We start from the raw sequence: 22,839 nt of genomic DNA on the forward strand, positions 1-22,839 counted from the left end.
AAATGCAATTTGGGGTACTACATTGGTTTTTAACTCACTATTTTCGTGGGCCCCCACTTAAATGATTAGAAGTGTTTCCCTGTCTTCAGGTGTAGGCCCCCTCTCTATCAAACTTGGTTTTTAGAGAGCGAAGGCTGCCTATGATGAAGCATGAAACCTGGTGGTGTGTGAGGACAGCCCTTTACAATTTTTTATATGCCAAGCACTCCTCTCAGGTAGTGCTATTAGTGACACAGTAATGTAATGTAAGTGACTACAGCTTTTGGGTAGCTATAACTGCTTGTATATTTAAGCATAATGGTTTATTGACACGAGACATCCCTCACGGTCCATCATCTACAGAAAATGCACAATTCAATAATAGATTTATTCAGACTTATCTTCCTAGTTTCTTCATATTTCTACATGATGGTCTATTTAGTATTAATTAGGAGTTTTTTTAAATTGATATCCATATGCTTTCATGGTTGATTAGAGGAGATTATGTATATCATACCAGTTTGAAAGCTTGATGCTTGGCATTCTTCAATTCATAGAGATGAAAAATGTCTCTTCTAGGACTTCGCTCTCAAATCTCTTTTGTTTCCTCTGGTTGGCTGTACAGTTGTGAGCAATTCAATTACAATCAATATATATATATATATTTACATAAAGTGTTCTGGGTTCCAGCCTGACAACTGGAAATATCTAGAGCTGAAATATCTGGAGAACAGTTTTATTCCAGGTAAGTAACTCTTGATAGACATTTGTGACCCAAACATGATTTCCTTTAGATATATGTGCAGGTATAATATTGTTATCTGTAGCTCTAAATTTGAATCTCATCTACTTAAATAATAGATTATTGTAGAATATGTGCCTTACCTGTAGATCCAGGTCTATATATGGATTTATCAGCCTGGATAAATATGTATCCACTCTGAAAGGAAACAAGGACCATTTTCTCCATTTGGCATGCATCAGATTTGGCGATGATGTAGACATACTGTTTGAGTTTGGAATCTATCTTCATATATTTGGCAGAAATCTGAATAAAGAGAAGAAGCGTCAATACTGAATCTCTATTATTACCAGTTGGACAGCCAATAAATGTTAACAGCCTTTTGTTTCCTAGTCTCAATTTACTGAACCAGGGTAATTTTGCACCAAGTGTTGCCAATTGGTGCTGGCAGTGATCCTCTGATCAGTGGGGAATGTGCAAGTAGTAATCATTCTCCATTTTTGTTGTGTTCTAAACTTCGCCGGGCCCATCATCAGAATTTAGATTGCAGAAATGTTTTAAAATGCTGTGCAGTGTATAACCTTTATCCATGCCCTACTGTCCCCTGCCTGAAAGTGGTTATTCAGCATCCACTTACCTTTATCTCTGACGTCCCCAGATACCCATTTCCGCTGTTGAGACCGATGTTGGTAGAGAAAAGAATCTTTCCCTTCTGTGGATAGTCGTACACAGACACTTCGACATTAATAGGGGCGTTTTGATTGTGGACTTCGATGACGACAGTCTCGCTGTTCTCCACCCGCAGGACATTGGGGGTAATCATGATACATCTGCGGAAGTCAAAGCAATGCATTTACATTGTGTTTCTCCTGAGATTGTTTGCTCCCCTTGATACCCTCCCTTACCAGTGTTGTTGTCAACTCGTAGACCAGAGCATCTTACGCTCAGCAAGTCCCTGCATCAAACATTCATGACAAATAAAAGTTCAGGCGAGTCATTAAAGCATTTCTGTTGGGAACATTGAGGTCAATTTATTATTGTCGTTATACTTGAGGTGAAGTAGATTGATAATAGGTTGGTGTAAGGGTGATGGATAGATGTAAGATTGTCTAGGGCTTGAGATATGTTAGCGTTTTGGGGAGAGTAAGAATCAAGGTAGGATGAAGAGGACACCATGAAGGTGTCACAGTGGAGGTCTTCACTCTGATTTAGAGTTTTGTGGCTAGGAGGAATATTCCAATTTCTAGAGGAAATTCTGATATTGGAGAGGTCGAATTTCTTCCACCATATTATCCCCGGGGTAGAGGTAACTCCAAGAGCTCATCCAGTTGTTTCTTTGTACTCTGGTACTTGACGTCCCGAATGTATAATGGGGAATGACCTGCTACAAGTGTCATTAAGTTATGTGAAGATAAACAAACAGGGCTGGCTGAGCTTCTCACCCGAATTAATACGTTACGCAGGAGTAGTCCGGTCATAAATCTATCCTGTAGGACAGCTGATATCTAGCATCGGCAGCAAAAGGACTGTCTCAACAAGCATTGGCACACAAATGTAACCTCCAAGTAAAAGTAATTGCTAGCACAACAAAATGTGGTCTCTCAATCCAAATCTCTCACTTCAAGGGAAGCTGGGGAAAATATGCCTCCTGAACTCATACCCCAATGTAATGACAGAAGCCGGCCTGTTGCTTAGAGGTGCGGATCATCAGAGCCAGTAACCTGATGTTTGATTCTCTTTTGCAAACCAGAGGTATGCAATTTGCACACTGGCTGGTTTACATGTGAGAATACAATGTGTGAAGCCACCTATCTACTGAAAGGCTTCATTGCAAATTGTCTAGTCACAGGGGTTATCCAAATGGCCTGTTTAATGAACATAAATTAGGCAGGTCCCAATTTGCCGCCCCTTCTAAATGTCTGCCAGTGCAGGGATTGGGGTCTGCAAGGAACATTAAATTTACTTTCCAAATGGGACATCTGTTTTTTAAAGCAGTCCATGTTCATTAAAGATATACGTTCTGATTCTAAAAAAAATGATTCCTGTTTGGGCCACTGCCTGCTCCTACTGAGGTGACTGATATGTTTCACAGAGCAGATGTAGCCTAATGGGACAACTTGCCTGTTTAAACCAGTTACCATACAAACTTGAGGGTTAGTATCTCATCAATTAATACGCTCTGTTCTAGCTAATGTTTCTTTCAACTACCCCACCTATCTGCGATTCAAAATCGCAAAAGCCCTTTTACGTCAGAAAGAATGTTTACATTAAGAAAAGTATTTGGTAGTGGTATACTCTCTGATGTTGTGTGTCGGACCCCAGGTCACCTCCTCTCCACAAATCAAAATGAGGTTCTAGTTACAACATCAGAACAATACACTTGACCTCAATAGAAGCCACAGGTCATGACCCAAAATGCAGCAAGCTAAAGCAAGGGGGTCTGTGCGAATAAATAATGATAGGCAAAATCCTTTTATTTCAATTTAGGGCAGGCAGATCTACAGTGGGGCAAAATTCTGCTGTTTCCACATGCGCTGAGACAAATAGTGACCTGTCATTGGCTAGGGTAAGAATGTAGACACCAATGCAGAATTGATTGTCAGTGGTAGGAATCGTATGATATAACGCATTGGATGAAGTCCTAGAAGGAACAGACAGACACTTATGCAGGTGTGACACCTGGCCGAGATTCACTATGCATGTTTGCAGGTGCTTGTAGCATGCAAAGAGCAGTGGTAACTTTCCATTGCAAGAAAGGGGGCCTATTCACGAGCTGGTTTGAGTCGCTCTTGCACCATGCAATGTGTCTTGCACCACGCAACGTGGTGCAAGGGCGATAAAAACCTTAAATCAGATGTATGAAGCCATAGACACCACTTTGTGTTGCCCTGATTGACTCCTTAAATATGGAGTAAGAGAACGCAAATAACTGTGTTGTCTTACTTTGCACTGGGAAGATATTCCATGGATGCCGCATGGGTGTTCCCACACAATTCCCATGGTTTTTGCTAGAGCCCATCTTTACCAGTACTGGTAATCCTGAGAATGCGCAAAAAAGATACACCTTTCCAGGAGAGGTGTAACAGAGATATCTTTAATTCTCCTTGTTACTTAGGAAGAGGATTTTTTTTGTGCTAAAAGATTTCCTTTCCTGCACTAAAACAATCTTGCAGGCAACCTTGCACCATGCAAGCATGCCTGCTGTAGCCCGGAGGAGACCGGACCGGGCCACCCCTCTTTCATTTGGCATATTTCACATTTCCATCGCTACGATCAATCGTAAGTACCTATTTGGGTGAAGACTTGTAACAGTAATATGGCAGCGTGTGAAAACAGGAGTAAGGCAGCGACTTCCAGTGGATATTTAACAGGAACTTTGGATAACTTTATTATCAGAGCAAACTCAGTTATTGACCAGGGGATAATCTTAGTGGAGCGTCAGGTTTCTCAAGGTCTAGCCCTAGCTAAAAGATCCTCCATGGGCCACTTCGCGAATGCTCGTACACCTGAACCCATCACACGAGTTAATATAAATGTCATTCCTGTGATTGTACATAGCCCACCTATCTCCCAGGATCAGGGCCATATCTCCCAAGCTGAGCAGCTCCAACTACCAGAGGCAATAGAGACTACAATTGTGTCAACCACGGCTAGCTCTCCTGAAAGACCTAACACCCGCGAGGGGGCGATGCCAAAGAGGAAGCGGGGGGCTGCTACTGTCACTAGAGTCAGGAAGCCCAAACTTGCTAAAGGTACTGGCAATAGTGACATAATATCCAAGCACAAGGGGTCAGATGTCTTGAACTCCTCGGATATATATGTCTCACCACCATTGACTGTAATTAGTTCAGGAGTAACTTGTTTAGGTGCGGCTAATCTTATTAGCGAAACAGTGGCAGCGTAAAATTGGGCGTCTTATTAAGATCTTCCCTCCAACCACTTGAACAGAGACTCACGCGGATTGAGAAGCAGCTCTCCAAGATCGAACAAGCTACACTGGAAACTGTGGACAGTATAAAGTCAAATGTGTTGTATTTGAGCAGTGCACAATTGAATACCGTACAGGGTGGGTTTGTAACACATAAATCTAGGTACACAGTCAAAATATCGAATCTTTAATTTCGACTTACACTTATATCGAGTTGCTAATATCGAAGGGACAAAATATCGATGTCCAGAATATCGATGGCCAGAATATCGACCCTAAGGTAAGTAATATCGAAATTACTTATATCGATAGCATATATATCGATGTAAGTAATTTCGATTTACTAATATGTGTTAGAAATTTTACTTAAGTATTTAAATTAATTGTTATAATATGTGTTTAATATGTTTTTATAAATAAAAAAATATAAAAGTAAATCATATGTTTTACTACCAGAGCGGGTTGTGGGTTTTTAGGGGAATAGGGTGGGAAGTAATTTATTTGTAATTAAATAATTATTTTTTAATGATTAATTTATTTTGCAATTAAATATTAATTGGCAATGAATTATTTTAATTGATTGATTGATTAATTAATTGATAATTTATGTATATTTGTAAGTAAATTATATGTTTTACTACTGGAGTGGGTTGTGGGTTTATAGGGGAATAGGGTGGGAAGTAATTTATTTGTAATTAAATAATTATTTTTTAATGATTAATTTATTTTGCAATTAAATATTAATTGTCAATGAATTATTTTAATTGATTAATTGATTAATTAATTGATAATTTATGTATATTTTTAAGCAAATTATATGTTTTACTACTGGAGCGGGTTGTGGGTTTATAGGGGAATAGGGTGGGAAGTAATTTAATTGTAATATTAATTAATTTTGGGTAAAGGAGTATTTTTAGGGTTCAGGGTCAGTTTTCAGTTCTTGGGTAAAGGGGTATTTTTAGGGTTCAGGGTCAGTTTTCAGTTTTTGGGTAAAGGGGTATTTTTAGGGTTCAGGGTCAGTTTTCAGTTTTTGGGTAAAGGGGTATTTTTAGGGTTCATGGTCAGTTTTCAGTTTTTGGGTAAAGGGGTATTTTTAGGGTTCAGGGCCAGTTTTCAGTTTTTGGGTAAAGGGGTATTTTTAGGGTTCAGGGTCAGTTTTCAGTTTTTGGGTAAAGGGGTATTTTTAGGCTTCAGGGTCAGTTTTCAGTTCTTGGGTAAAGGGATATTTTTTGGGTTCAGGGTCAGTTTTCCCTACTGTTGCACCCACTGGAGTGGGAATAGTAATTTTAACCCCTACGCTATCCAACACTTTCCCTACTGTTGCACCCTCTGGAGTGGGAATAGTAATTTTTACCCCTACGCTATCCAACACTTTCCCTACTGTTGCACCCTCTGGAGTGGGAATAGTAATTTTTACCCCTACGCTATCCAACACTTTCTCTACTGTTGCACCCTCTGGAGTGGGAATAGTAATTATTGTTAAGTAAGTATATATTATATATGATTTGTTATTATTTTTTTTTATTAAATATGTATTATTATTTTTTTTTACCATTATTAAATATATTTAAATATGTTTAAGTAATTTATAAGTATTATTTACAGTATTTTTCATGTTATTTTAAACCAAAAAAAAACGATATATTTGACAACGATATTTTTAACATCGATATTATTTTTTCGATATTTTGGTACTTACCATGTTGTACATAGGGCGTCGATATTCTTGCAATCGATATAATTACGCCGATATTTGTGAAAGTCGAAATTCTGTCTGTCGAAATTCTGTCATAGATCCATAAATCTACTCCCCCTGTTGCACCACTTATTCCTAATGCACCTACTGCACCTACTGCAAAACCATCTGCACCTTTGGCCACACCTACTAATATTCCAAGAGTGGGCGTTTCAGCAAAGCCAAAAGAGGGCGGTCGGGTCCTACCCGTTGCGGACTCTTCTGGGGAATGCAGAATTGATCTGCCCCCAGAATCGAGCCCGTATCTGGTAGTCCTGACAGGGGTTCCCGAAATAAGTAATCCCAGTCTGGAATCGTTTATGTCCCTAAAAAATAAAGTCGCTGATTGGCTCAATAAAAATAGACCACTCCCCCGCCACATTACCAGCGAAATATTGATGGTGCGCAGGTTGTCTTGGGTGGGGCACAGGCCTAAAACCATAACTGGTGATTGCGTGTTGGTAAATTTCAAGGACCCTCGCACTGTTGAGCATATTTGTAATTGGAGGTACCATAGTCCTGGGGCAACCATCCAACCCCTCCCACTGCCATACTTTTATCCCCCAACCTACTCGCCAGATACTGAAGGTGACTGGACCTTGGTAGAGCACCGAGGTGTGGGTAGGGCTGAGAGGGGGTGGCATGCGCAACCACATGTACCGAGCCAAATACGTACCCAAAATAGGTTCAGTGGCCTGGAAATGGTCGATTGACTACAGCACAGCCGGGTGGAAACCCATGGCACCTCCCAAAGAAGGAGTAATGTCAATCCTGGGGGAGTTGTTGAGACAACTAGTAGCCAATTGTCTAGTGATCCTCCGGATCCTTATCTGTATATTCAGGGGACTATTACTTGAAATGGCGATGACGCATCGGGGAGAACCGCGCCATGTCGTATACTGGAGTCCCTAAGAGAATCTGCAAGTGAAGGTGTCCTAATGGGGAGTGGTGTCACCTGCCTAAATGTGGCAGGCCTATCCAACAAATTGGCTTGCCCAGAGAGGGGTTCTTTTGTGGATAAGAATGACATCTGCCTCTTTCAAGAGACCTGGGCTAGGGATGAACAACTCAGAGTGGGATTTGCAGCATTTCATGTACCCGCTCGCTGGGGGGAGAAGGGGCGACCGTCAGGAGGTCTTACCACCTGGGTCGGTCTGCATCTGGGCTGCATGGCTGAGACCCTGACCACATACTCCGATGATGTTCAGTGTGTAGTCCTGAAGTGGCTAAATTCTTTTAAGCTTGCTATCGTGAATGTTTATTCACGACTGGTAAGCATAGCCAGTGAGTCTACCACCATCGATGAATTGTCGCACTTTTTATATACTATTACTAGTAATACCCATCTCCTGGTGGTTGGCGATCTGAATTGTCACTACGAGCCCCTACAGGGGATGAATGAAGGTACCCTCATGGCGGAGGACGACCACTGGGCCATACCTCCATGTCAATATCCATTCCCCAAGACATGGTCCTCTCTAGCGATCCATATCACGGCCCTAACTCTAGACCATTCTATCAGGGCCTGTAATGACCCTACTCACTCTGATACTCCATTAAGGTGTACCTTCAATAAGATGGGACAAGAGTCGCCCCTTGACTATATCATGGTCGAGACGTGGTTGTGGTCTAAGGTTATCGATTTTAAGGTAATTACCAGAGTCGATAGCGATCACAATGCTCTAAGTCTGGAGATGGTTTTTCCTGGACCTGGGGAGAATGTAACGGCAGACCTTGAAGACCAAGGAGATAGGACAATATTAACAAATGATAGATGCAGGGTTAAGTGGGAAAAAATAGTGGCATCCCCGGATGAATTATCTAAACTATATAATCTAATTCTTCCCCTGTTTGTGGAGGTTGATGCTCTAAACACCCAACCTCCGCCTTCTGACCTTAATGGAAAATTGTAGGCCCTGCATACGGATCTAGTTTCCAGCCTAGTCAAGGTTCTTAATCCCCAGGTGCCCAAAAGGATAAAAAGGGCTCCTGTATCCTCCTGGTACAATGCTGCATGTAGAACGGCTAAGTCCAGCTGGTCAAGGCTTTAAAGCTTGGCAGCAATAAACCCCAAATCCGTGCCATGAGACTGCAGTACAAAGAGGTAATGAAACACACAAAGCAAGAGTGGGATCTTGAAAAGTGGACTAACCTAACCAGCGCCTTAGACTCAAGGGATGCACACAGATTTTGGTCAACAGTTAGTACAGGTTGTGGTGAACCAAAATCTGCTATCGAACCTAACATTGAGGCAAAAGTTTGGGAAGATCTCTTCAAGGCCCTATACTCAGTAGAATCAGGCACAGAAAGTATGCCGGTACCCCTAGTTTTAACCGACCAGTACGATGACTTAGAATTTACTGTAGAGGAAGTATGTCATGCAATAGCCAAACTTGCAGTGGGAAAAGCCCCGGGTCTTGACAAACTCCCGGGAGACCTCTTCAGACACCAACCCAGGATTTGAGGCCCTTACCTCCATATTATTTTTAATGCAGTCCGGAGGGGCATGGAGGTACCCTGTACTTGGCTGGGAGCAGAGATAGTCCCAATATTTAAGAAGGGCTACTCCAAGTGAGTAGGGTTCCCTTGTTTCCTTTCCCAGTTGCATTGGAGATAGGCTTCCAAACATAGGCAAAAGGCAGGAATGCACTGTATTGCCCTAAATACGGGGCATTCCTGCCCTTTGCCCTGTCACACAGTGGAGCATCGCAATGTGACTTGCTGCACTGCATGACTTTTTCCTAAATAGATACTAAAACTACCGCGGGGGAGCAGTGGGGGTCTCAAAGCCCCAGAAGCCTTTTGCTGTTGCCCAGGATGAGGGGCTGTCCTACGTGCTTAAAAGACCCAACGTCCTCTGCGGCATGGAATACTAAAACTACAGTGGCGGGAGGAGTAAGGGACTCAAAGCCCCAGAAGCCTTTTGCTGTTGCCCAGGAGGAGGGGCTGCCGAACGCGCTTAAAAGCACCAACATCCTCCCACGGCCCACGATACTAAAACTACTGCAGCTGGAGCAGTGGGGGACTCAAATCTCCAGATGCCTTTTGCTGTTGCCCAGGAGGAGGGGCTGCCCAATACGCTTAAAAGTGCCAACAACTACCCGCGGTACAGGATACTAAAACTACTACGGCGGGAGCAGTGGAGGACTCAAAGCCCCAGTAGCCCTTTGCTGTTGCCCATGAGGAGTAGCTGCCGAATGCGCTTAAAAGCGCCAACGTCCTCCCGCAGTGCTTGACACATTCGCGCCACGCCTGGGCAACGTACAGGGAAAGGGCCCGTCCTTGCCTGTCAATGCCAGGAAGGGGCAGGGTAGGGCCAACCCACTTGACTTGTGATCCTGGCAAATTTGGAAATAACTTATCTCAAGTCACCAATCTGTGAGGTGCAGTAAGCCTTTCTTGTACTTTGCATGGCTGTGGTGCCCTTTTATACTGCTTGTCCCTGCTCATCCAGTGACTCCTAAAGGAAGTTAAGCTCTGTTATTTCTTATCTGGTTGCTGTTATTATTTGACACTGTTCCAATTGTTTGCATTTAGATTTTGCATCCAGATCAACTGTTGGTGCTTTGGCTACTGGTGGTGGGGGTGGTTTTTGAGGCCCTTTGGGCTCCGGAGCATTAGTGATTGTTGGTTGTGTAGAGTGGCAGTGTGGTCAGTCCCAACTGTGGCGACCCTGTTTTTAACTATTTCAATGTTTATTTTTTCTATTTTGCATCCTTTCTGCAATCAAGGGTAAAAAAGTCAACAGACTGTGGGAGCGTGGAGGCTCGGGCCAAAAACACTAAAGCTAATAAGGTGCGCAAGTCGGCAGGAATCAATTGCGGCCTGGACTGGATTGATGACCTTTTAGTCGAGTGCAAAGATATACTCACTCCCTCTATCTCACTGGACTTGAGTGTATCAGCCGCTCATCCAATTAAATAAAAATTTGGAAAGCACTTGGGACTTATTCAGATTGTCCACCCCTTAGGGAGGGGTGGACGAGATCCCGGCCTGCCATTACCTTTTATTTAACAAACTGGCCACTTGCTTTATAGAACAAGACGTCACCAGCAAAAAGGCAAGAAGTCCAGGCAGTAAGTTTGCCTGATTCAATAAAGATTGCAGGAGTCTTCGTAAACAACTTGCCCACGCGATTAGAACCAATGATGTGATGATGGCACGGGAGGTGAGGAAAGCTTATAAGCTTGCTCAGCCTAGAGCGAAATGGGAATGATACCAGAAGAATGGTACCAGAATAGATGTGAGCAAATTACTGAGGCCTGCACTAAAAAAGACTCTAAGCACTTTTGCCTCCTAGTAATTAGGGGAGATGCTAGCAGACCCCTGCTGCGGACCAACAATATCTCAAAATCAGCATGGGTTGACCATTTCTCGTCACTCCACTCTAGGCCTTGCGTCTCTGACAAGGATGACTATAATAATGGTAGAGCCCATCTTACTGCCATTGATTTCTTTGTCAGAGATGAAATTATGTCCAGTGTCAACTCCATCGTAAGGTCCAAAGCCCCTGGCCCAGACAGTATTCTAGGTGATGTTTTTGCTGATGACCCGGAGAATTGGGCATTTTCCATCTTGGCCCTAGCCAACGGGATTGCAGCAGGGGCCCAAGTTCCATCTTCGTGGAAGGGAGTGGAGGTAATTCCCATATACAAGAAGGGTGATATAGCTGTACCCTGCAATTACAGGCCTGCCACCCTCATTGATTGTGTACAGAAGGTCTTTGCATGCGCAATCCTTCTGAAAACACAGGCCTGGATCATCGACCATAATATTTTGTCTGTATATCAAGCTGGGTTCAGGCAAAAAACAAGTACTATTAACCAGGCATTTCGATTTTTTTTATTGACCAGGAAAACGGTGATCATCGGGTAAGGAAGTCTCTGTAGCTTTAATTGATTTGAGGTCTGCTTTCGTCCTAGTTCCAAGAGATAAGCTGTGGACTACTCTCAAAGAGATTGGTCTTCCTCTCATGATTTTAGCACTTGTTATCTGCCTCTATGAGTCTAACTATGCAAGAGTTCACTGGGGCTATTAAGGGCAACTTACTGACCAAATTAAAGTTAATAAGGGGGTCCGGCAAGGTTGTGTACTGGCACCCATACTCTTTTCGTTATTTATCAACGGGGAAGTCCAGCACCTTTCTGAGGTCCCTCAGACACCCCAAACCTAGGAGGCAATAAAGTGGTCACCTTGCTGTTCGCTGACGATACCCTGCTAGTTTCCAAGACCCCCAGAGTCCTACAACTGCCTCTAGACCAATTTAAAGCCTTGTGTAACTCTCATGCCTGGAGGTCAACACTTCCAAGACAAAACTCTTAATGCTAAACACACATAAGTCATATAAAGGAAGGTTCACATTGGGCCGGGTCTAGCTGGAGAGAGTGAGCACCATTGATTATCTAGGGATCACTCTCCCAGACGACATATCCTGGAAACCCCAGATATTGAAGCGTACTCTACAACACAAACAGATAACGGGGGCCTTGATTAACAAGCATAGGTCCTCTCGTAATAAACTGGGAGCAGCCCCTCTCCATATATTTGACTGCAAGGTAATACGTTTGGTATTGTAAGGCGCGAAACTGTGGGGATTTGAGAAGATAGAAGGTCGGCTGACTACAGAGGACACGTTTTTGAGGGCCCTAGTTTCGCTCCTGCAGAGTACCCTCTTCACCCTCTAAGGTTGGACATTTGATGAGCTATCATTACTAAGAAGCTCAAGTTATTCCCTTTGCTATTTTGGCACTGTTTAAAATCAACCCCAGAGCTGTCTTCATATGTTGCTGCCCTTTATGAAGTTCAGGCCCTTGATTGATTTAAGAAGATCTCTTTGCTTCAGGAAGTGAAATCTTTGCTCACCGCCATTGGCTTAGAGGGATTGTGGGAATCTAGGGATTGCGAATGGCTTCTGACCAAGAAGTTTCTAAAGAAACACTATTGGCATTATGTGGCCCAGTCCTCCCTCTCATATTAGTCCTGGGGCCATTTAACCACAGAGTTTATGGAGTTCAAACAGACTGCCTCACACGAATATTACTTGGATGTTATCACGATCCCCCAGGATAGGAAGTTGTTTATGCAATTTAGATTGGTTCACTTCCAGTGAATGCTCTTACAGCTTCCTGGCGTTCACCATGCACTGATTTACAATATTGCCCAAGCTGTCCTCATACTGTAGAATCGATTGGTCACATATTGTTTGCCTGCCAACTGTACCAACGGCCGAGAGCCAAATGGCTTGCTCTCGTTTACAAATGTTTTGGTATCTGGTGCCATCTGGAGGCGCTGCGCACCTTAAAATCTGACGCTAGCTTATTAGTAGTCTGCACATTAGCAAAGTTTCTTGGCATTTTGTGGGCAAATCGAAGTCTGTCCTGAAACGACCACAATAATATTCTTTACCAATGTAAAAGTTATTTTAACGAATCTTTTATGGAGTTCTCTATCCTTATATATTTATTCCCTGTCTAATTGTGTGAGTTGTGTTTTAACTGGTTTATCTCCTTAGCACTATGCCAACAATTCTTTTTTTATGCTAGGCCTTGTTGCTTACTATTCTCTTGATATTGGCGCCCATTGCATTTTTTGCCTCACTGTTGTTGTGTCACTTGTATTTTTAGTGTTTATTTTAACTGATCATTGTTGCATTCTTTTGTGTATTTCATAACTTTGCACTTATGAATTATATGTACTCGTACTTTTATGGTCACAAGACCGTAATAACGTGTATGATGATGATGATAAATAGGCCCCTAAAGGTTTACTGTGATGCTAAGTGGTGGTGGGCCACAGCCCAATGACGAGTGAGCCGTGTCTTGGGTAAGGTTTGTACTGAATCAACACAAATTTGTATTCAATTACTATCAACCAAGGGTATGCCAAGAAAATGAGTAATTTCAAAGCGATTACACTTTACACATTGACATACCATGTGATGTTTTGCTTGCTCGTTGTTACGTACTTTAATTTAATTTAGGTTTCTATGCAACCCCAGGTCATCCTAGTTTACTTAGTAAAACCGGCTTTGATTGGAATCCCAGGGACATTTGCACCGTTGCTGCACTATTACGCAACCTTTGTACGTTGAGGGGCATATATATTCATGAGCCTCTTGCACCACCGTAGTGTCTCTTTTTGGGATGCTCCAGTGTGCAAACTCCAAATCATATTTATGAGGTCACGCAAAGCCACTTTGCATGGCTTTAAATGGGCTCATAGATATGGAGGAAGGCAAGACAGCGCAAATCACTGTGTTGCATTTCTCTGCACTAGGGAGGCGATCCATGTGCGTTGCAGTGGGTGCTTCCCCAGATTTACAAAGCATGTAAACCTGGGGATGCACCAAAACCTTAAACTTCCCCAGAGGAGGTTCAACAAGGAGAATAACTTTATTTCTTAGGTTTTTTCTTCTTTCCATGTGAGCTGCAATCTGCAGCACACATGGAAAGAGAATAAAATCCTCCCAGGATTCTTTTTGTGCAGAAAGGTGCCCCTTCCCTCCCAAAAACAATCCTGCGGACAGCACAGGCACCCTTGCACCATGGTCAAAGGGGGCCTGGGTTTGTGCTAGGCTGAAAAAACTGCACCAGTGCAGGGGGAAAGGACAGGAATGCACTATATTTGATACATGATATGATTCTCTGTATTTCTGGCACTGTGCAATGTTTACATATTCGAGCAAGGTCCACTCCATATAGGGTTACCACCTGACCGGGTTATTACCGGCCCCTCTATTATGTTTATGTTCCACCCCGCACAAAAATAAGCAAAATCACCTAAAGGAGTATTTTTAACCCATATCACAACATATTTCATACAGCAAATATAAATAGTAAGCACTTTTAAATGTGTGTGAGTGCTGGGTTAATGTCCCCTGACTAATAAGGTACAGAAAGGCAGAAAAGTCATGCTACAAATAAATACAGATGATTTTGTTTTAACGCTTTGCCAAATGATTTTTAGTAAATCTGGGTCAAATTGAATCCCTCTAAGTCTGATCCAAGGCATTTAGAAATCTTGGAAGCTTATGTTATAAGCATGGCAACCTATCAAGATTGTGTTTCTTCACAGCAAGATCTAAGTCTAGTAAACAATCTAGCCACAAAGATGCTATTTTGTTTAAATGGCAGGTCAGAAATGGATTGCCCAGCAAAGAAAACATTTAAGATAGGTGCCCAAAACTGCCCGATTGATTACGTTTTTACGCATTCCTGGAACTTTGCCTTAATGAAGGGCTTTATGGTTTCTCAAATGGACATAGTGACCATAATTCACTGCAGTTTGAGATTCAGGATGTGGTTTCGATTAAGCGACAGACTGTAATTACTCAAAATGTAGAGTATGCGAGACGAGCCACCACCAGACTAACGAATGAGTATATAGAAAAAGTGTTAATACTTCAACAGAGGTTAGTCTTGGAGAGCCCACGAGGGCATACAGTGGATTGGTTTGAAAGAAAAATCGATCGGATGGTGCAATGTCTCCAAGTCGAATTAAAAAAAGGAAAAGTAGGTGTAACAAACCAACAAAAACCGCAGGTTAGGCAAATAAAATTGTTTTCCGGTGTTTGTCTAGCAAAGAAGAGGGAAATAAAGAGAGAAGCACGGAACCTCAAAGTCAATTATAATTTGGCTGGATCGTTAAACCTTATAAAACTGAAAAGGGGATATAAAAGGTTAATTACTGATTCAAAAAGAGCATATAAAGAAACATGTTGGGCTAATCTCTTGTAGTCTATTGAATCAAAGAATAGTCACCAGTTTTGGCAACTAATAAAAGGAGCGGCTGGGCATGCGATGGGGGCAATGAACTGTGTAGTGGGAGAGGCTGTATGGGTTGAATATTTAAGAGAATTATACAGCCCCAGAAGTGACGCGGATATAGACGAGCCTTTGAATTGGATAGATCTTGTAGGGGACTTAAAAGCAGACTTTTCAGTAACAAATGTTAGCAAAACAATAGGAAGTTTAAATCTGACTAGGGCGGCCGGCCTGATAACCTGCCTGCAATAATATTGAAAACCCAGCCACAATGGTGGGCAGAATTTTTATCTCATATGTTTTACAGATTTTAGAGCTAGGAAAAATACAGAGAAACTGGAGGGGGGCAGTCATCCGACCGGTGCATAAGAAGGGTGACATGGATGCCCCTAAAAATTACAGACTAATTAATCTCTTAGATATCAGGGAAAAAGTGTTTACTAAGATAATTTTCGGTAGATTAAAAGAGTGGATCGAGGAGTGTGCAATCGTGCCTGTAGAGCAAGGTGGGTTCAAAGACGGCCATTTGACAATTGATCACTGTTTCGCACTGTGGGCCGTCGCACGGAAGTCGATCGAGAAAAATGGGAAGCTGTATTGCTGCTTTGTTAACTTCCAGGAGGCATTTGACCTAGTGGGTGCAAATGCCTGTGGGAAACACTTAGAAAGTATAATATTCCAGAAGTGCTTTGCTTTAATTAAAGAACTACATAGAGAGAACTGGGCACAGATTATCATGGATAAGGAAGAGTCCTTAACTCCAAAAATACAAATCGGAAATGAACTTAGGCAAGGCTGTATGTTGGCCCCTCTGTTGTTTGCCATTTTTCTTGCTGATCTACCAAAGGCCCTAGAGATTGATAGAAGTGCCATCCCTAAAATGAATGGATTGAAACTATCATGTCTGCTTTATGCAGATGATTTGGTGATTTTTGACCAGACAGAGATGGGCCTTCAGAGGAAATTAAATGTCTTCCAAGAATACTGAGGATAAATTGTTCCCGAGCACATATATGCAAGTTCTTATATTGTTTCAAGAGAAAAGATAACCACAATCAAATCAATGTTCTTTCAAAGTTCATCGAATCAAGTTCCTTTAATTTCCATTTCTTTTCTCTTCATATATCAGAAAATTCTTCACAGTCTTCATCAAGTTCATACAGAATGTAGCCAATAGATCAAAAAGACCAGTGCCAACACGTGTTTCGTCAGAGGGTACAATAACCCAAATGACTTCTTCAGGGCAGAAATTTAATCCAAATGCCAAATCATACGGGCCAATTCCAGAAGACAGTTGTTCCTCAATTATTAATTAGAACTCAGTCCATATTCTATCTCAGAGTTCTTCATATAGGGTAATATATGATTTATATCAGGGAGAGTACATCTATTGAACACGGAACCCCTTTTGATGACGTGAGGAGTACTCTCCCTGATCTAATTCATATATTACCCTTTTTGATCTATGGAAATTAAAGGAACTTGATTCGATGAACTTTGAAAGAACATTGATTTGATTGTGGTTATCTTTTCTCTTGAAACAATATAAGAACTTGTATATATGTGCTCGGGAACAATTTATCCTTTGTCATTGAATTCTCTGTTCTCAGAGGACTCTCTTTGGGGACGCAGGTGGCCGCTTTCCCCTGTTCCCTTGAGCCATCTTATTAGGAGAATATTAATTTAGTTGTTGTTGCGCAAGAGCTACCCAGCCACTATCTGTTCTGTTTTCCAAGAATACTGTGTGTCTAAGTCCCTAACTGTAAATGTGGATAAAACTAAAATCTTATGTTTTGGAAAAAGAGATTTAGGTTTTAGCTGGTATCTAGGCCCCTTACAATTGGAGGTAGTAAAAGAATATAGATACCTCGGGTCTGGTTTGAAAATTCCTTAAAGTGGCAAACTCATTTGAGAGCCCAGAAAGCAAAAGCTTTTATTTCAGTGTGTGGGTTGAAAAAATGTAACAGTGAATATGGTGACATGTCACATAGACCTGTGCTACAGGCGTTTAATGCAATGATCCCTCCTCAAGTCCTGTATGGATGAGAAGTACTTTGTCTTAGTGGCAAAGATAGTTGGGACTTTGAGGAGGGAAAATACCTGAAAGCCCTACTTTCGCTTCCCAGTTCAGCAATGGTCCAGGCAATCAGATTAGAGTTAGGTACAACTTCTTGGAGCGTACAGGCCCAAGAAAATTTACTAAGGGTGTGGAGACAACAGGACTCGGGAGGAGGGGTACAGAAGGTCTCCCTCTGGTGTAGGAAGGAGATCGAATCAAGCAATTTAAAATTGGCCAAGGAGATAAGAACGAAAATGATTAAGGTTGCAGAGAACGTAAATGTGAGATTTTGCCAACAGTCACTCCAGGCTGAATTCAACAAGAATGATCTCAGGACACAAGGCCTTGAGCTGTCTAGAACAATTGATCAAGGTTATTTGAGCTTGAAATCATCAGTTCAATTTATGACTGCAGCCTGGCTACATGAGTCTTGGTACCCCTACTTGGACACCCTTTTGAATAAGTGGCTCAGATGTGAAATTTTAAGAGTTAGGATAGGCATTAACCCCTGGCTAACAAATCAGAGGGAGAAGGTCAAAAAGCTCCACCCGGATGGGAATTGTAAATGCCTGCTTGACAATACGGCTGATATGCTGCACATACTGTTGGACTGTATTGCGCTTATACCTCAGCGTAAATTGCATCTGAGACCTGTTTTTGTAAAATATTAAATAAGGTCTCGTGCTCAGGCGGTTGACTTACTCACAGAAATGCCTAACTTCGAGACTGCCATTGGAATCGGAAAGTATATGAAGTCTGTAAAAAGCTCCTAGCGAAATATTGTAGAATATTTTTAGAATTATACTGGGTTTTAGTGATTTTATGATGATTATTTATTATATAAATTTTAACCTAATATGAACTAAAAAAGATTCCGGTGCCAGTCAAGTACACTTTGTCAGTCAGTGCCATACGGGTAGAATTCTAATGAGTAATTACGTTTTTGCATTTAGTATTGTGGCCCCTAGACTGAATACGGCCATCAAAAAGACAATCTAGGAATAAGAATTTATTGACGAATATGTTTTTATTGTTTGTTATTGAATAAGTATTTATCCCTGTTTTAATGTTTTATATTGTAGGGTATTGCAGTTTAAAGACTATGGTCTAAATAAACATTGCTTTTGACTGACTGGCTGACTGATAAATCTGGGTCTTAGTGACCTGGTATTTGACAGTTATAGATACTTTTGGCGGTAGCTGGCACACCAGTGCAGCAGTGACCTCCATTTTCTATTCATAATATGGCATTCAGTGAGAGTGAATGGTTCCAGCCACCTCATTGACAAGTCAAAGACTGGAATTTGTGAAAAAACATAGATGGCGCAAACAGTATTGCAATAGCAACACTCCGTGGCCAGACACGGTAGAGACAGAAGCGCAATGCATAGATCTCACTGCGGTAGAAAGATCACATACATAACAAGCATTGGTAATGCATCAGTTTCGCCTATGTGATGACTGATAAGCTGGTATTATCAATTATCGTAAAGGGACAAAGGAAAGAGCTGGCTGAAAACATGGGAGTGGAGAGGATGTGGCTTAGCAGCCAGAGCAGCTGAGTCGAGAACTGGTGATCTCGGTTCGAGTCTTGGCATGACAACATCCTATGATTTTGGGCAAATCATTTAATATCTCCTGGTGATAAGTTGTAGACAAATAAGCAGAAAGAGGCAAAACTTTATGAGAAAATTGTTCCAACAAAGCGGATGTTAACAATATTTTGGCTATGGATAACTGAGAAGAGAGCAGATGAGGAACAAACATTGGTAAATGCAGGAAAATATGCTACAGCCAATAGAAATGGAGGAAAGGCTAGTGGCAAGCACAGGAACCAATGAAATGCTGTAAAAGAGGGGGCAGGATATAAGCTCCTTTTAAGTTTATATTAAAAAGAATAGATTAACAAGCACATCGCAAGCGCTTTGCCTTGGCTATTTTTAGGTTTAGCCTGCAAAGAGAGAGGCAGGGGAAGATAGACCGGGAAAGACTGAAGTTGGAGGGAGGGAGAAACAGATGGATTAGAATATTGAGGCAGAGAGGTGGCAAGCGAGTAAAAGAGGAAGTCTAAGAGAAAGGTATTTCAAAGATATTGAAAGAGGAAGATGGACATGAGAATAAAGTCACTGAGAATGTGGAGAAACACCCCAGCACCAGTGCTGGAGACTGAAACCGCACAGCACACACAAACAGAAAAAAAACAGAAAAAGAGACTTGCCCGAAGAAAAGTCACTGAGAGAGGCAGAGAGGGGCAAAAAAATCGGAGTAACGAGACAGAGCGATGCATCCATAAGATAAACAGCGAGTGTGAGAAGTTGGCCTGATATATGATGCTCACTAGTTCTAGTGATCACCTTGTATCAGTCCAAACAACCCTTATGGTGATTGGTTGTAAAGTCAACCTTATAGACCAGCTATCCTAATGGTAGCATGGACAAAGCAGTCTTAGGCTAAACTCTTTTGGCATGTGAAGCCAGCTGTTTTACCACATTTAACCCTTCGAATACCAAGTGAAAGGACACCACACAGGTTGTTATGAAAATAAACAATATATTTATTAACTAACATACACCTCTGAGCTCTTTATGAGATCAGAGGGCTAAGCACATGACAATCTCTTAGGAAAAATACAATAAGTTGCACAATTTTACAATGGTGCCCTAGGGGCACGTCAGACCATATACTAAACAAGTGGTATAAGGAAATCGATAGAAGGAATGGAGCTGTCCAGAGGCTTTAATATCGCTGGGACCACGCTACCCTAACTTTAGGTAAGTAATAGGAGGCCCACGGAACGCGTGTGCAGAGTGTGAACTCACACGCGAGATGCGTAACAACGTCTATGAACAATACAGTTCAGGAAAAAGGTGAGTACGGACAATCCTGACTAGTTAGGACTAAAACGACAGTGGAACTGGACACTAGGAGAGTCAATCTACCCTTGAGCACCGAAATGCTCGTGTTACCTCACCCACGGGCTGCGGGTGCATAGGTTTCAAAGTGTGTCGGGTTTCCGCATCGAAGTCTATGGAGCCTTGAAGAAAGATGCTGCAGGCGACCAGGAGGAAGATGTCCGGTGCGATCCAAGGGTGGATCAGAGATGCTGAAGACCTGAAAGTAGAGGGGACAATGTTCAAAGTCACTAGCCAGTGACCGGAGTGGAACCAGGAAGGAACCAGATGTTGTTGTCGCGATCAGGTGAAGAGGGGACGCTTGACTCTGCAGCCACGTGGACCAGGGGGTGTCTTCGACGACCGGGATGGAGGCACGAGCTGTCCCACGCAGGCTCTCGCTGTCGGCGGTGTTGGTTCCGGATTCGGCGTCAACAGGCCTTGGCAAAGGCAACCCACGAGGTGAGTGGGAAAGGCGTCTGGTGCGGACCAGGAGGGTCCGGGGTACTTCTCTTTTGGAAGGAAGCAAGGGCCAGTCTGGAGCAACCAGACCAGCAGTGTTGATGTCATAGATTGTCGTCTAGGAGGCCACTAGCCAGCCGGCAAGTGACCAGACAGCGCGTCGAGTAGCAACCAGGCAGAAGGGCCCCACACAGATCTCGTGGATGCTGGAGGGCTGGTCTTCGGTGCAGGAGCTGCTCGGGGCTGGGGCTTCTATGTCCCCAAAGCACTTTGTCGAGGTTACCTCAGAAGTCGTGCTGGAAGCGAAGTGCAGTTTCTTCCAAGATGGCCGGTCCCACGTGTCTCGTCGCACCCACGGATCCCAGCTGTGCTGCAGATGTAGGTAGAGGTCGTCGGGCTCTGAAGTCTGGACCCTCGAGGGAAGACGACAAAGTGAAGCCGCTGGACGCTTGATGGTGCCTGCTTGTGCAGGGTGGACACTCCTTGCCCACAAGGGAGATTTCTTCAGTCTTCTGTTGTAGAAAGTCGAAGTCCAGAGTTTCTTGTAGAGTTTCAGTTCGGGATTAATCTAAATTGGAATGGGACCAGCTCCTACCTTTATTTGCCTAAAGGGGGCTGTACAATGACTAGGTCCCTCCTATGGGTGGGACCAGGAAGGGGGGTGGTTACACCCCCTATCCTTTGTCCGGTCTTGCGCCAGAGCTGGGGCTGGAGAGCCTCAGGAACTGGTTTGGACCGGTGTATGCACAGGGACACCTTGTGTGCCCCAGGCATGTCTCATTCCTTTCAGCTCTGTCCTACCCAATACACAAAATCCTGTCTGGGGTGGTGCTAGTACCTCCTAAGGCAGGAAACCCTTTGTCCAGGCCTCCCTCGCTGGAAGGACTCCCAGCAGCAGGAGGTCAGACTTGTGTCTGTGGTGGCAGCATCCATTTTGTGATGCTGAGGCTCGGGTTAACTTTAACCGGGGTTCACAGTTACATATGAAATGAAATGAATGAAATGAAAGGAGTCTTGTTGTGCGCAAACTTAGCCCAGTGGGCGTCAAGGCGCCTAATTCCAAAACTAGCTAATAACAAAGACCCAGCAGTTCAACCTGAGTAGGCTCTTGAAAAGCACCACGTTTTTAAGGCCTTTTTAAACAAGTCTAGAGAAGGTAGGGATTTAATCTCCATAGGCATGGTGTTCCATAGCTGGGGAGCAGCGACAGAAAAGGCCCTGGCTCCCCATCTGGTGAGCCTGAAGCGAGGGACAGCAAGCTGGAGTAGTCCCGCAGAGCGAAGACATCTTGTGGGATGGTAGCGGGTAAGAAGGGAGCTGATGGCTCCTTTAGATCCATCCTCGAGAGCTCTATACGTCAAGCTCAAAATTTTAAAATAGATTCTGTGCTGGACAGGCAACCAATGGAGGTCTCTCCTCGCAGAGGTGGCAGATGATGTCTTAGGAAGGTCTAGGACAAAGCGTGCAGCAGCATTCTGCATGGTTTGCAGCCGATGTATGAGGCCCTTGTTGGACTCCATGTATAGAGAGTTGCAGTAATCCAACCTGGAGCCAACAAGGGCACCTGTCGTGTCCCTCTAAAAGGGTGGAATGCTACCCCCGTCGCCAGAACTGGCGAGGGGGTAGTATTCCAATTAGTATGACACCTTACCCGACATGTTTTGATAATGCTAACCCAAAGTTAGCAATAACCGCAAGGATTATAATGCACTTAAGAGTATATGGTATAGCGTTATCATGGAAACAGCTAAAGGACTTGGTTCCGAAAGCTGCAGACAGGCTCAGCTCATGCTAGAGCACCATCTCACATAATTCCAAGCACCCTGCCTCTAGGATTGTCAAGGCCTGCCATAGGAGGGACTTATAGGAGGATATGTGTCCATTTTAGGTTTAGATATAGGTATACTATATCTAAAGCAAAGGGTGATTACACCACCTTGCCCCAGCTGATTGATCAGCCAGTTGTGTCAGATTTGGATGGCCAGCCAGGGGTGGCATAATACATGCTGCAGCCCCTGGTAGGTCCTGAGAGCACCTATGCCCTGGGTACCTAAGGTACACTGTACAGGGGCTGATAAGGTGACCCAGTATCCAATCAGATATGTACCTAAGGTACATGGAGTACATTTTAACAGAGAGAGCAGGAAGCCTGGGGTCCTGAATAGCAGGATCCCAGGCCAACTAAGTCGAAAACCAGCTAAACACTAGGCAAAAAGTTGGGGGCAACCATAGTCAGATATCCACTTTCCTACAGCGAGAAAGAGAGTCAAATGTCATGGTG

The 22,839-nt window shown here is 43.1% G+C and overlaps 1 protein-coding gene across 2 annotated transcripts in view; it reads right to left on the reverse strand.

The window, feature by feature from the left end:
- The window catches only part of LOC147748681 (A.superbus venom factor 1-like), a 1,130,076-nt gene that overhangs the window by 1,100,013 nt on the left and 7,224 nt on the right, over window positions 1–22,839 (reverse strand). For both annotated transcript variants that reach the window (XM_086963555.1, XM_086963554.1), the window contains exons 2-3: window positions 1,359–1,551; window positions 865–1,027 (exon numbers count right to left, since the gene is read on the reverse strand). In XM_086963555.1, coding sequence (XP_086819681.1) covers window positions 865–1,027; window positions 1,359–1,551 — 356 coding nt within the window. The remainder of the gene's footprint in view (window positions 1–864; window positions 1,028–1,358; window positions 1,552–22,839) is intronic.

This window comes from Lissotriton vulgaris, chromosome 1_1 (genome assembly GCF_964263255.1).
Source record: "Lissotriton vulgaris chromosome 1_1, aLisVul1.2, whole genome shotgun sequence".
Taxonomy (NCBI): Eukaryota; Metazoa; Chordata; class Amphibia; order Caudata; family Salamandridae; genus Lissotriton; species Lissotriton vulgaris.